This window comes from Amphiura filiformis, chromosome 5 (assembly GCF_039555335.1).
Source record: "Amphiura filiformis chromosome 5, Afil_fr2py, whole genome shotgun sequence".
Classification (NCBI taxonomy): domain Eukaryota; kingdom Metazoa; phylum Echinodermata; class Ophiuroidea; order Amphilepidida; family Amphiuridae; genus Amphiura; species Amphiura filiformis.
Genome location: NC_092632.1, coordinates 40751516 through 40765512, shown reverse-complemented (window position 1 = coordinate 40765512; position 13997 = coordinate 40751516). Strand labels below are relative to the sequence as shown.

At 37.0% G+C, this 13997-nt stretch overlaps 1 protein-coding gene across 1 annotated transcript in view; it reads left to right on the top strand.

Moving 5' to 3' along the window:
- The window catches only part of LOC140153125 (cytoplasmic dynein 2 light intermediate chain 1-like), a 28266-nt gene extending 14767 nt beyond the window's left edge, over positions 1–13499 (top strand). The window contains exons 5-13 of the mRNA XM_072175766.1: positions 1788–1876; positions 2301–2487; positions 3906–3974; positions 6867–6944; positions 7730–7815; positions 8439–8512; positions 10983–11080; positions 12179–12271; positions 13167–13499. Coding sequence (XP_072031867.1) covers positions 1788–1876; positions 2301–2487; positions 3906–3974; positions 6867–6944; positions 7730–7815; positions 8439–8512; positions 10983–11080; positions 12179–12271; positions 13167–13250 — 858 coding nt within the window. The 3' untranslated portion in view covers positions 13251–13499. The remainder of the gene's footprint in view (positions 1–1787; positions 1877–2300; positions 2488–3905; positions 3975–6866; positions 6945–7729; positions 7816–8438; positions 8513–10982; positions 11081–12178; positions 12272–13166) is intronic.
- The last annotated feature ends 498 nt before the right edge of the window (positions 13500–13997 follow it).

Sequence of the window (13997 nt, the reverse complement as noted above, 5' to 3'; positions counted from 1 at the left end):
AATCTGCATCATGCATGATTTGCAATTCATTTATTTGTTTTTGACCTTTAACCTGGAAGAGCATCCACAAAATGGTAATTAAATTGACCGTTATTGCATGACATAAATGAAGTTCCCTTTCAAGCATGGGCATATTTTGCAATTACTTATTTCTCTAGCTCATCTTGCTGGTATTTATGTTGATTTTATGTTTTGGTTGTTTTAGACTATTCATTACTTGCTTGCTATTTTGATCATCTTACCATTTTCACATAATCGAGTCCAAGCAAAACTTGATGTTCCATATTACTTCATCAACATGTTTGTAGCATTCACATACTTCACTTAATGTTCACTGTTTTGTATGTATTCAAGATGAGAAAAGTTCGGTAATTTTAGTGAAGATCTTTTGTCTTGATTGCACCGCTTGTTTCTTCTTCAGGTAATGACCTTCCACCTTCGTTTCTGATAACTTGAACCAAAACAGACAGACATCTAGTTTGACAGTTACTTTCGTATTTTCTTTTCTTTCCATCTTTCTTTCATTTTGTTTTGATTATTATTTTCCTTTTTTCTTTACCAACACATGGTCAATGTTCCACATATTTTTCAACTGTTGATCCACTACCCATTCACAAATTTGACTAGATATGTTTCTTAGAACAAAAGTCTTTAAAGTTCTAGTTTTTGATAAATTGAACAGTTGGTTGTTAAGTTTATAGTGATATTAATTGCACATGGTGTTTATTTTTTTGTAATATGTCACCAGTCGAGTTATTATACTGTCTGTTATAGAATTCTCTTTCCTTTACCCTAAAACAAGTTAATTTTCTAGTTAATGGTCAGAGATATATCTGTAACTGCTGAACCACAATAATTTCTCCACACTTGATATCTGTGTTGCTACATTACAATGTCTACCAAAATGTAGTAATTTTCAATGTATCCCTGAAATGAATATGTTGGAAACTTGTATTCATGTCAAAGATATACAAATCTGAGGATGTGGTAGTTTTTTGTCTCTGGAGACAAAGAACCTGAGCTAGTTTATAAACAATAAAATATTTTGAACTACAATCTAGGCAACTGGACTTACGTTTTTCAGTGGGTAATTTTCACGTTCTATCCTGAATGCATCATCAGCCCGACTGATCTTCTGGCGGTAAAAGTTCATTGACCTGTGAAGCGGATGTTGTTATATCACAGGTCACCTTCGAGTTTAACATGAGAGGTATCTATTATACAACAACATCTGCTTCACAGGTCAATGAACTTTTACCGCCAGAAGATCAGTCGGGCTGATGATGCGTTCAGGATAGAATGTGAAAATTCCCCACTCAAAAACGCAAGTCCAGTTGCCTAGATTGTAGTTACCTGGATGAATGATAATCTTCACAAATGTAGTTTATAATCAAACAAAAGCATGATCTATCATTATCAATGTTATATTTTTACACTCTTTTGATAATATATTTTGGAGCTAGGTTAACAATTTAGTACTGACTATATATCTCTAAATGTCCCTTTAAAGCAAATAGCCCAAACAAAACAGTTGTAGATATCATGGTTAGCGACTCAAACTCTGGGTCAGATGCTCACATGACCTGTTTCCTGTGTGAATTTTTTAAAGCGGTACCTTAAAATTGAGGTCAAGATTATGCATTGACTTGTATTAGGGTACATGTCGGTGTTTTTCATTTTGGAACATTAAAACAGTTATTATATTTAGGCCATAACTTTGAACAGGGAACCTTAACTAAGTCACAAACATAAAACTGAAATAATGTTTCAACATCATTGTTTTGCAGGCTAAAGATGTTGCACACATATGGGAGCTTGGAGGCGGTACATTCCTGTCACAGTTGGTAGAAACGCCAATTACAGAAGTTACTCTTTCGTAAGTACATTGTACCAAGAAAAGTATGCTTGGTTGTAAAGTTATGGACATTTGTAATCAACATTTTCTTATGTTTTTCATAATTTTTTGCTCGGTATTCTTTCCTGTATCTCAATTTGGAGTAACTACAGAATACCCCGCTCAGGGTGCCTAACCCTAACCCTAACCTAACCCTAATCCTAAGCCTAACCCTAACACTGTGTTGGGAGGTGAGGTGGGTGCCCTCAATTTTATTATTGCTGTCTTTGGTCTGATTAGATCATGTACACCACTGAGGGGAGGGGGGTACGGTGCTCCCTCCCCACTCATCTAGGCCGTCGGTCAAATATGCCTATTTCATTATTTGAGGCATATTAAAAGTGTACACACACAATTATTTATAAATGGTTCAAAAGAGGGTATAATATTCTTTTCCCCATCGTAGGTCAGCAGCAGCAGTCCTTGTGTTAGACCTATCCCATCCTTATGAAATCTGGAATACAATGGAGACATTATTAAAGGCAGCACTCAATAGGATAGAACATGTGATATCTAAAGTGTCTGCAGAGGATCCCAGGATATATGATCGCATCAAGGCAAAGTCATGGAGACGAATAGGAGAAGATCATCCGGTAAGAAAAAGAATATACTAAAAACACCTGATACTAGACAGCACAGTGAACACATTGTCATAGACCCCATTTGTGCACAGAAGTTGAATTTAGTCAAATTTGAACTTGAGTTCATTTAAATGTAAAAATGGTCGCTGTGACGACCCAGTGCAACATTTGTCGAATTCAAGTGTATATGAGAAATCATGAACTATCACTTGTTGTTGGTTAAAATGGAACTGTTAATGGAAAATTCTGATGAAATCAAAAGTCAGCATAGTAAGTATTGTTATTAATCCTTTGCTAGGATTCACCATCGTGCTATCACCATGTTGCCACCAAGAATATGGTTCACCATTCAAACATATAATATAATATGCTCAAAAGTGCATTTTGGGTTTCTCACTTACTGTACATGCACTTTATACTTCACATGCACGACAGCACGAGAGCTGTATGCACAAAACTGTAGGGCTATGCACAAACAACGCATAATTCGCATATATATAACCTTGTTTGAGATGACTGTGAAAAGGCTCAAGATAGCCTAATTAATGTACACTATCATCACTTTTACTAAAGTGGTCTACAGGTTAAACTGACAAACTTGGTGGGATTATCTAGCAGGAGCGTAGCCAGTGGGGAGCTGGGGGAAACTTCCCCCGCAGAAAATTATTAGGGATAAAGTGGATAAAAATGGGACAAAAAATTGACCAATGGGGCTGAAAATTTGGCTTTGCCCCCTCACACTAAAATCCTGGCTACGCTACTGTTAGAGAATAAACGATAGGAATTTTTATTTTAACTATCCTCTACCGTGTGATAGACGACAGCCAGGTCCAATATTTTGAGTAGTGGATGCCGGCGCAGCTACGATAAAAATATTGGACCTGCCTGTCGTCTATCATAGGTAGAGGATAGTCAAAATAAAAATTCCTATCGTTTATTTTCATTCTTAGTCAGTTAAATATTATTACAATAACTGTTTTCTATTTTTTAAAGCAAAAATTAAGTTACCGTCATAAAAACTCCCCTTTTTCTAAAATGAACGAAACTTGTTTACAACCTTACATATTTTGTTGAGCGTACTGCTAGCGCGTGCGAGTATTCCGCACTGCGTCTACACATACAACGCGATACATGCGGGCACCGCTATGAGCGTGTTAATATGCGTTATCAACACGCATGATGACGTGGGGTCGTCTACAGCCTGATAGACAACGCCCAAAATCATGCGATTGTCCAATCGGATTATATGTCTACGTAATAGACCACTCCCACTGACTAAGAATTTACTATGACCAACTGTCAACATATTGCAAGGCAATCAAGCAGTGCCACTGCAGTTTGTTGTAAATTGTGCCAGTAGGCCTGTGTATACTTGTTCTCTGTTTGTCTGGATAGCTACTGATCAGGTGTATTTTGTTTTACTTTTGCAGGATAAAGATATCCTTGATCCATTTCCAATTCCACTGGTAATCATAGGCAGCAAGTATGATGTGTTTCAGGTAAGTTGCATGAGATTCTTGTTATTCCACTGGTGACAATTAATTCTTAGACCCTGGTCAGTTGTGCATGTTTTTACCAAGTAAAGATGGTCGGAATGATATATTCTGACCGTAGTATGGGTAGTGTGTGACCACACACGACCATAGGCAGACTATAGTTGCACCATCTTTCCATAACGATGCTATTTAGCATCATTAGCGCCCAAGTTACTATGGTCAGATTATTAGTTAGTACAAGCAATCACACGTGTGACCACAACACGTCATCCGATCATGCATTTCAGCAATGCATTGGCCTGTGATCGGTGCTCATACATAATTAGCACACACGTGCGTATGACCACAAGTAACCATTATTCAACTATAGTACACTGCAGATCTCACACCACCAAATCAGAGTCCCATAGAGATATGTGCTAAATTTGCCTTAAGAAAACGTCATTTTTTTCTTCACAGGAGCGACTCAGTTTTAAGCGACAGCTATGATGGTTGAAATCAGCCCTTGCCTGATCCCTCTGGCTGGGAAAAAATATAGGTTGACCGTCATTATTTTTTACGACTGGCCCTCAAAGTCTCACGATGTCTGGGAATTTCCTATTTTCAGGCAAAACCATGCCGGTGTTTCTGTAAAGAAAAGGCTGCTTAAAATCATTAAAAGTTATTCGATCTCTCCCATCTGTGGTACACTTGCAGGAATTAATATTACTAATCATGACCAATCCAAATTTGGCTAAAATTATGCAAATTTCTGCTCATTTTAATGCTTATATTCAGAATCAATGGGTTTTTCTGAGAAGTGAAATTCAAGGGCACAACCATATATACTATTTGGTGGTGTGAAATCTGAATGATGCAACATGTTTCTGATTATCCTTAATTTCAGACTATTTTAATCTAATTAACTTATTTTTAGCATAATTTGAGCAAGAAGCTGGTTAAAATTTTTTTCAAGCAGAATCATTGTGTCTGTGACATCTGCTATCTACTGAAGATAGCAGTGTGATTACCATGTTAAAAATTCACCAAGACTTAGGCTTTCAGCAATTTACAGTCAAGAGGGACAAGTAACCAGGCAGACACACAAAAACAAAGAATAACATGACCACAATGTCTGAATTATAAGTGTTGAATTATATGGCCTATTAGTGAAATCTTAAGTCTACCCCCCCCCCATAAGCTTACCTGATCCATGGACACATTTTATGAGCTCCAACCAGTGCCCTAGCCCACGTACCACCATATACTGATGTCTTCTACATCTGGCACTGAGTTATTGCATACCATCATGATTGTAAACATTACCTGGGTTACCAGTAGTGGAGTCATAAGCTTAGCCTACCCCCCCCACCAACACACAAACCGTAAGCTTACCTGATCCAGGCGCCTATTTCATGAGTTCCGACCAGTACCCTAGCACCATACTGCAATGTCTTCTATATCTGGCACTGAGTCATTGCATGCCATTGATGATGTAAGCTTACAAAACATTATGATTACATTGCATGGGCCTAAGTCACTCTACTGAAATGGAATCTTTCACTCAAACACACATTTTGGGTCATAAACTCACCTTAGCACTGGTATATTAGTAGCAAATGTTGCAGTTCTCTTCAATTTTAGCCTTTAATTACATAAATTCAGTCAATGCACTTCTTCGGTGAATCCAAACACGAATTAGGCACAGGGCTAACTTGCTCAATCAAAAGTTGAGACTCACACACAGCTCCATTCAGATCTCACACCACCAAATCAGAGTCCCATAGAGATATGTGCTAAATTTGCCTTAAGAAAACGTCATTTTTTCTTCACAGGAGCGACTCAGTTTTAAGCGACAGCTATGATGGTTGAAATCAGCCCTTGCCTGATCCCTCTGGCTGGGAAAAATATAGGTTGACCGTCATTATTTTTTTACGACTGGCCCTCAAAGTCTACGATGTCTGGGAATTTCCTATTTTTCAGGCAAAACCATGCCGGTGTTTCTGTAAAGAAAAGGCTGCTTAAAATCATTAAAAGTTATTCGATCTCTCCCATCTGTGGTACACTTGCAGGAATTAATATTACTAATCATGACCAATCCAAATTTGGCTAAAATTATGCAAATTTCTGCTCATTTTAATGCTTATATTCAGAATCAATGGGTTTTTCTGAGAAGTGAAATTCAAGGGCGCACAACCATATATACTATTTGGTGGTGTGAAATCTGCAGTGTGCTGTTTAGTCAACTACAGTCGGACCATGGTAAAGAAAACGAAAAAAATAACACAATTATGTAAATCTGATGAGGGTATTAGTTAAGTTACTGGATGCTTACGTGCGCTATGTACATGCAAAAAGGTAAACAAGTGAAAAAGAAGGTTTTATTTCAAACTTTAAAGGTGACCCGCAGGTTAAATTGCTAGAATTGTACATTAAACACAACTAAACAGACACAATGCAATTTGCAGGCAGCAGCTTAATCAGCGCCAATATTGCAACATTGAAACAAACAATTATACAAACATCCAATCCAACCCAACCCCATCCCCCAGTAGGCAATGAGGATAAAGTGCCTTGCCCAAGGACACAACACGCTTACACGAGCGGGCTCGAACTCGCAACCTATGGATTATGAGTCGGGCGCCTTATCCACTCGGCCACAAATGTTCCCACAAAAGTGACGTTCTTCTTAGCAAGCAAGTGAAGTACACATGTGAGCGTATTAAGAGACAAGAGCTACTACATTCAAATCAAAGTGATTTATTTTCCATAAATTATGTACAAAATGATTTCAGATAATGTAACACACTGGTTTTTTTCTATTCTGTGACCATGTTGTCCATGTGTTGATGACTCTGGTATTATTCTTCGTTACCCAAATTAAATGTTTGCTCTCTCACTGTTTTCCTCCTGTAGGATTTTGATTCCGAGAAGAGGAAAGTCATCTGTAAAACAATGAGATTTCTTGCACATAATTACGGAGCAGCTTTGCAGGTAAGGTCTTCACAAGTTAAACCATAATATCGTCGGTGGCAACACATAGTGGCATAGAGTGATTTTCAGTTTCACATAGTGACGTAAAGGTTTAGAGCTAGCTGTATCCTATAAAAGTTATTCCATTTAACTATTAAAGAAATCTTGGAAACATATTTTGTCCTTCACATACACAACTGTGTTGCGACCGATATCCAATAAGTAAGGACAGTCTACACTCAGACTACACTTTTCACTTTTTTATATATAGCCTGTCTCCCTTCAAGTTGAGAGTAACACCGTGTTGGATTTTGCATCGGCAGATTTGAATCAGTGCATTTACATGGTTGTGTTGCTAGCGTACGGACAAGTCGCCCTTCTGCGCATGTGTATGCACCCCGCAGGATAAGTTGGCGCTCATGATTCAGATCTGCCACTGCTAAATCCAACATGGCATTACTCTCAACTTGAGATAAAACAGGCTATAGATAGAGACAGAAGCAGTGCAGCAACTTGGCTCTTTCCGGTGTCTCCTCCTAATTGATCACATATGAAGAGCAAATGGCCTATTCAAGGGGAAAGTTATTGCAGAAGCATCAGCCTGGTTATAGTAATAATTTGTGCTATTCGTAATCATGAAATTGAATGAATAAGTGCGAAAAGCAGTATAACATTTTTATTATAAATGCTTTTGTAAGATATGAATTCCAAGGTAGATACCTACAAAAGTCAGTGAAAAAAAAAAAAGTGCAAGTTGTTTTCTCTTCAATAAAGATACTGTTCTGTCTTGTTCAAATTGTTTACAGTTCTGCAGCAACAAAACAGATGCTCTGATGTTGCGTACCAAAGCCTATGTGAGTCACTTAGCATTTGGAACACAAATAAGTACAAGGTATGTGTCAAGGTCAAAGGTCAATAGTACAAAGCAGCTAATGAGTCAAATATAAAAAACAAAAGGAACTAGCTACTTAGACTTTGTTAAGGCAGTTAATCTTAAAACAAAATGGAGGCCACTTCTTAAGTTTGTTTGTTTTTTAATGAAATGTGTGTCCTAATTGTGCTATATGGAGCTTAAAAGCCTTGGTAAATTTGAAAGCACTGCTGCAGCAATATCGGGATAGTCATTGTACTGATTGGAACTTGAACTCCCACAGGGCCGCTTAATTTCAGCCATGATAATAATAGTCCATTCGGCTTTCTTGAGACGGCAGCATCAGCATGTGATACATGCACAATCATAGGTGGTGCATCTGTAGCACAAAGAGGCGCAAAGTGACTGTGCCCCACAAACACACTGCCTGTGATCACCCGTGTATCACATGCAGACACTACTACCTCAAGAAAGGCAAATGGACAAAAATGTTAAAGAGTGCTCTGCGCCCTTTAATATCTGCGGAACTGCCACTCTTTCACTGCTGCAAATCTGATGTTGACTTTAATTCATATTTCAAATTAAACCTCGGCAAACTATATTTGTAATGTGTTGTTTATTTTATACTTGTTTCACCCATACAGTACCAAAAATCTCAACTTTGACCCTAATAAGCCAATCATGGTCCCATTTGGAATGGATGCAATGCAGCAAATAGGTGAGTAAAAACATCGCTGAGATTCAATTTAGTAAAGGGTACATGCCACTAAATAGCTTTCCATAGACTTTACGTGCAAAATAGGGGTCACGTTTTAGGCTATAAGTCGAGTTATGTCTTACTTTGAAATATATATTTGATATCATCTTAATCAGAACAAAATTCTGCATAACATATCTGAAAATGACACCATATTTTAGGTCTACTTTTTGAGAAAAATAGCGCTATATAAAAAGGCCAGATTTTCCCGTGTTTACGTCCGACTGCTAACCGCGTTTTGACCTCGTGTGTTCATGCGCTCATCATCGTAAACATCACTCAAATTTTCGCTTTTTGTTCAAATTAGTAGAGATCACATTCACAAGTTCTAGAAAAACACGATTTGCAACACTAAAATTGTTAATATTGTACCGATTTTGCACAATTTTTATGCAAAGTTGGGACTATAGTCGTGATAAACTTTTACCGGAAACCGCTTCACATGCGCATTTAGTGGTATGAACCCTTGAAGAGGCTAAAACATCGTTTTTAGGCCTTGAAAATGATTTTGTTATCTTTTTCACTACATTTTAAATTAATTGTAAGAAATTTTGGGGTATTTTCTTTCATACTCTAGACAGGATGTCGATTTCAAGCACAAGCATGATAGCCGACAATTGCCATTTTTCGTCATTTTGATGCACATGAATGCACAATGGTTGCTGATTTGCTATTTTCATGAAGATATTAATTGATGTTAAGAGTAAACGTTCTTTGAACATCTTTTACCAGTGCATAACTTCAAAATTAAAACATTCTCAGTACCTGCAGAATATTTAAAAAGACAAGAAATGTCAATCAAGTAGGCCTACCCCCCCCCCCCCCTCCAGCATCACTTTTAACCCGTTTTGTCCAAAAAGCAAATGTAATGAATGGCTATTTGAAATTAAATATTAATATAAATTAAACTTTGAATGTTATAACTATTTAAAATACTGGACAGTGGTATAAATAAAGCAAACTAGAAACTTAAATATCTTAAATCTAATATTTTATGTAATTTTATTAAAATTGAAGGCCAAAACTTGAGTTTAAATGACAAAAAATTGGTTAAAAATAACAATGAAATTGAAAAACTTCTTTGTAATTTAAACACCAATAAACAATGTTTTCAATATTTTGAAACTCTTCTTTATTCATATCAAAAGGTTTCAAACTTCTACCAAAATTGGAACTTTTATTAAATTGGAAATAAAAGCAGGCCTATTCATGCAAACGCACATACAGCGAAAAACCCCGGCGGCGTCCATGAACGCAGCTTGTTGATGTCCTCCTCTTTTCTTCGCGTGCATTTTAAATAGATAAAGACGCTGCTGAAAACGCATGGAATTGCTCCTTAAAGGGTACATGCCACTAAATAGCTTTCCATAGACTTTACGTGCAAAATAGGGGTCACATTTTAGGCTATAAGTCGAGTTACGTCTTACTTTGAAATATATATTTGATATCATCTTAATCAGAACAAAATTCTGCATAACATATCTGAAAATGACACCATAATTTAGGTCTACTTTTTGAGAAAAATAGCGCTATATAAAAAGGCCAGATTTTCCCGTGTTTACGTCCGACTGCTAACCGCGTTTTGACCTCGTGTGTTCATGCGCTCATCATCGTAAACATCACTCAAATTTTCGCGTTTTTTGTTAAAATTAGTATAGATCACATTCACAAGTTCTAGAAAACACGATTTGCAACACTAAAATTGTTAATATTGTACCGATTTTGCACAATTTTTATGCAAAGTTGGGACTATAGTCGTGATAAACTTTTACCGGAAACCGCTTCACATGCGCATTTAGTGGTATGAACCCTAAACTATTATATCTCTTGTCGCTTGTTGATCGTGTAGCCTAAAAACATGTGTTTCTCGGGATCCCAGCATAATATGCTTACATGTAAAGGCGGCACAACCGAAGTGCTCTCTCAAATACAGAGACGTATTTTGACGTCAAGTATGTCTTAGGGTTATGATTAAGTTATGTATGCCCAATACCGATAGAGCTAACTTGACACTCTGAGAGTCAATGTGTAATGATTACCTGTTTTTGAGGTAACAAACCTCATTTCCATGTAATAACAGCAAAATATCAATATTTTTATTTTCAAGAAATGTTATGTGAAGGTGTATCAAGGTATATGGCAACAAATGTAAACAATCAACAACTTTTGGGATTACAGAGGCTAAAAAAGTTGCCCCTAATGAAATTTTCATTGACCATTTTCATAGCTTTATTTTGCTGAAAATTCCAGAACATTTGGACTTATAGTTCCATATGGTTAATTCAAAAATACAAAAGAAGTTGAACGCCACTATTGGCTGTATCCCAAGATCAATTACGCTTGATCATGTCACATTTGCAGATGGTTTTGATTTGGTTTTCATTGGTACCTTACAACTAAATATGCACTGTCTGCTTTTCAACCTACTTAGGTTTACCCCCAGTAGCAGATAGTGATCTTGGACATGTCAATGCACGTAGCCCCATGGACCTATGGAAACAAGCATTTACATCATTCTTTCCTCAGCAGGTAAGATTCAGGTCACATGTAGCGTAATAGAGTGGCATTACAGCCCGGGGGTACTCGGAACAAATGGTCATACTGGGTCATGCCGCAAACATGGGTAGCATTTCAGCCTTTTGGTATATCAATAGCCCATTTTCCTAGGCCAATTTTGGTATATGGATGGTTGCTTTTTTCAAATTTTTCTTAATTTCTTCAGAAAATTGCTCAATTTTGCTTGACTGTAGCCAAAATATTTTAAATTGACCCAGTACAACATTTTGTGTTAAATTTGACCTTTATTTGACCTAAATTCAAGTTGGTTTATCGATGGGTTCAAATTTCTTGGTATATTGATGGGTCCACTTTCAAATTCTCAGCGGCACACCCCTCCCCAAACCAAACTGAAGAATGGGAAAGACATTCACAGCGCAAGATGCACATGGGATTTGTAGAAAAGGTACAAATTTACGAAAATATGGTTTTGGGGTACAAAATACAGGGTTTGGTCGTCTGAATACGGAAAACTTGATTTCAAAGTTGGCATGTCTGCATTTGGGCCCTTAGGTTTGAAATCTACAGACCCTCAATTTTCAATTCAAATTGTAAAATTTTAATGTTATACTGGTCCATATTAGGGTGACACTTTGTAAGATTTCAAACTCCCAAATCAACAACAAGGTAATATGGTGGATTGATGTGAAAGTCAGCATTGATAGAATCCATCTTGCTGACTTTGGTGACAAAATTTCCCATGCTCAGGGCAGAGTATCAACAGACTCACAGTGATTTCATGGGTTTTGGCTCAACATGATGCAAAGTTTGTAAGATTATAATTTCCAGGGGTCCATTTCACTAAACATTTAACCCTTCGTAACTCAAGTAACCGTTCGTAAAGTTACGAATACCCAATACTAGACATAACTTTGCGAAGGGTCCCTGTAGTAAATCTGTATTACTTATGAAGGGTACCGTTCGTAAGTAAATTTAGTGAAATAAACATTACAACTCATCGTAAGTTACGAACGATTTCGAGACTTACAAAGCTTCATAAAGTTTAGTGAAATGGACCCCAGGTTTTGTTAGACTGTTTATAAACCAATTGAACTGATCTTCTTTCAACAGAGTGTAGGTGACCATACAGTCGCAGACGATCCAACTAAAGACCCCCAGTATATTGAGCCAGCTGTAGATAATATGAGAGAGCAAAAAGATAAGGTATTACAAGGAGCTATACGTAGGCACTGGTTGCAGCAAGCCAGACAGCGTAGAGTAGAACAAGAGAGAAAGGATAGTTTTGACAATTTGGGGCGGAATAGTGGGGTGTGGTGAGTGTGTGATGAGATGTGTGTTTGTTTGTGTGCGAGTACGTAATTTGTTACTGCGAGAATCTCGACATTGGCCTATATTAAGGTTTCCCAAACTTTTTTTTCCACAACTGAGTGAGTATGCATGCTATACAGTGTGTGGATGTGAATGTTTTGAGAAACCATAACATAAGCTAATAAAAAGTGCTGAGTCATGAACTGAAAAGGTAAAAAACAATTAATTTTATTCTACTTTTTATACCTTTCCAGCTGATGCCAATACTAAAATCAATTATATACATGTACCTCATATATAGATTCCTGTCATCTGATTGGTTGAAAGTGCAGTCATTGAATTAACTATGCCCGCAAAATGAACTATGGACCGGTCCATGGAAATGAACTATGGACCGGTCACGCAAGCGTCACGATCAAACTGCGCGCTTTTTCCCAGCGTAAAATGGTATTACGCACGCGTTAATGTTTTCATGCGCTATAATTACGCATAAATCGAGATTGTAATCTGTGTGCCGCTCGCTTTGAAACTATTAATTTCTCTTCCCAAAATCGATGCTTAACCAAACAGATGACAAGAATCTTAAGATTTAGAGAAACAAATATTGACTGCTTTTTATTCGTCGCATGGTTAAAATTATAGGCCCGCGGTGATCTCAAAACCATGACTATGCCTAGTCATAGTCATGGTTTTGAGATCACCTTGGGCCTATAATTTTAACCATGCCCCTCATAGCAGTCAATATTTGTATACTAATACTCAGCACATCCTTTTTATTCCTTTCCTTCAGGAACTAGAGCGCTACAGACGACAGGTTGAAAGGAAAACCAAGGAACGTGCAATGGTGAATGGCATGGGTGACGTCATATGGTGACAAACATCTGGTCTCAAGAATTAATGTAGCTTTATATTTCAAGAAATGTGTGTGTGTATATCTAAGATATTTTAATTTATAGCTGTTGCCATAATGCAATTCTGTTAAGTTTGCATTGAGCTAGATGACAACTATTGAGTATCCGATGTGTGTGAATAGATTCTGAATGTAACATTTTATGGGACCAAAAATGTAAAATAAATTGTTTGTTGGATCCAAAGTACATTTCGAGGGTTGACAAACAGAAGGCCTTAACTCAAAAAGTGCCTTTTGGAGAAAAATGATTAAAATAATATTTTTGTATTGAGATGTGACCAAGTATTATTGTGCTATAGATGCAATAGGAAGTTGAATTGAGTTAAGGCTTATGATTTTAAGAATCTGTGGGTATTACAGATTATTTTGGTACCAAAATCTCAACATTTGTCAACCCTCGATGTATTATAATTATTAAAAGTTGATGCTATTTCCTACTCTGTGCCACTTTGTGCAGAGTAAAATGTTAGCTTTGATGTTCAAATATATGACACGATCAAGGGAAATGAGTCGGATGTCGCTAATATTGATTTTGAGATATTGACAAAGAAAGTGTTAAAATTCTTTTGTTTTATATTGTTTTCAGCGATTGATAAATTGATGTAACTTTGCAAAGAAAAGTCGTATCAACATGGGTTTTTCAATTTCTGAAACATATTATGTAAAACTCATTTTTGACCAGGGTCGACATGTGACTCATTCCCCTTGATC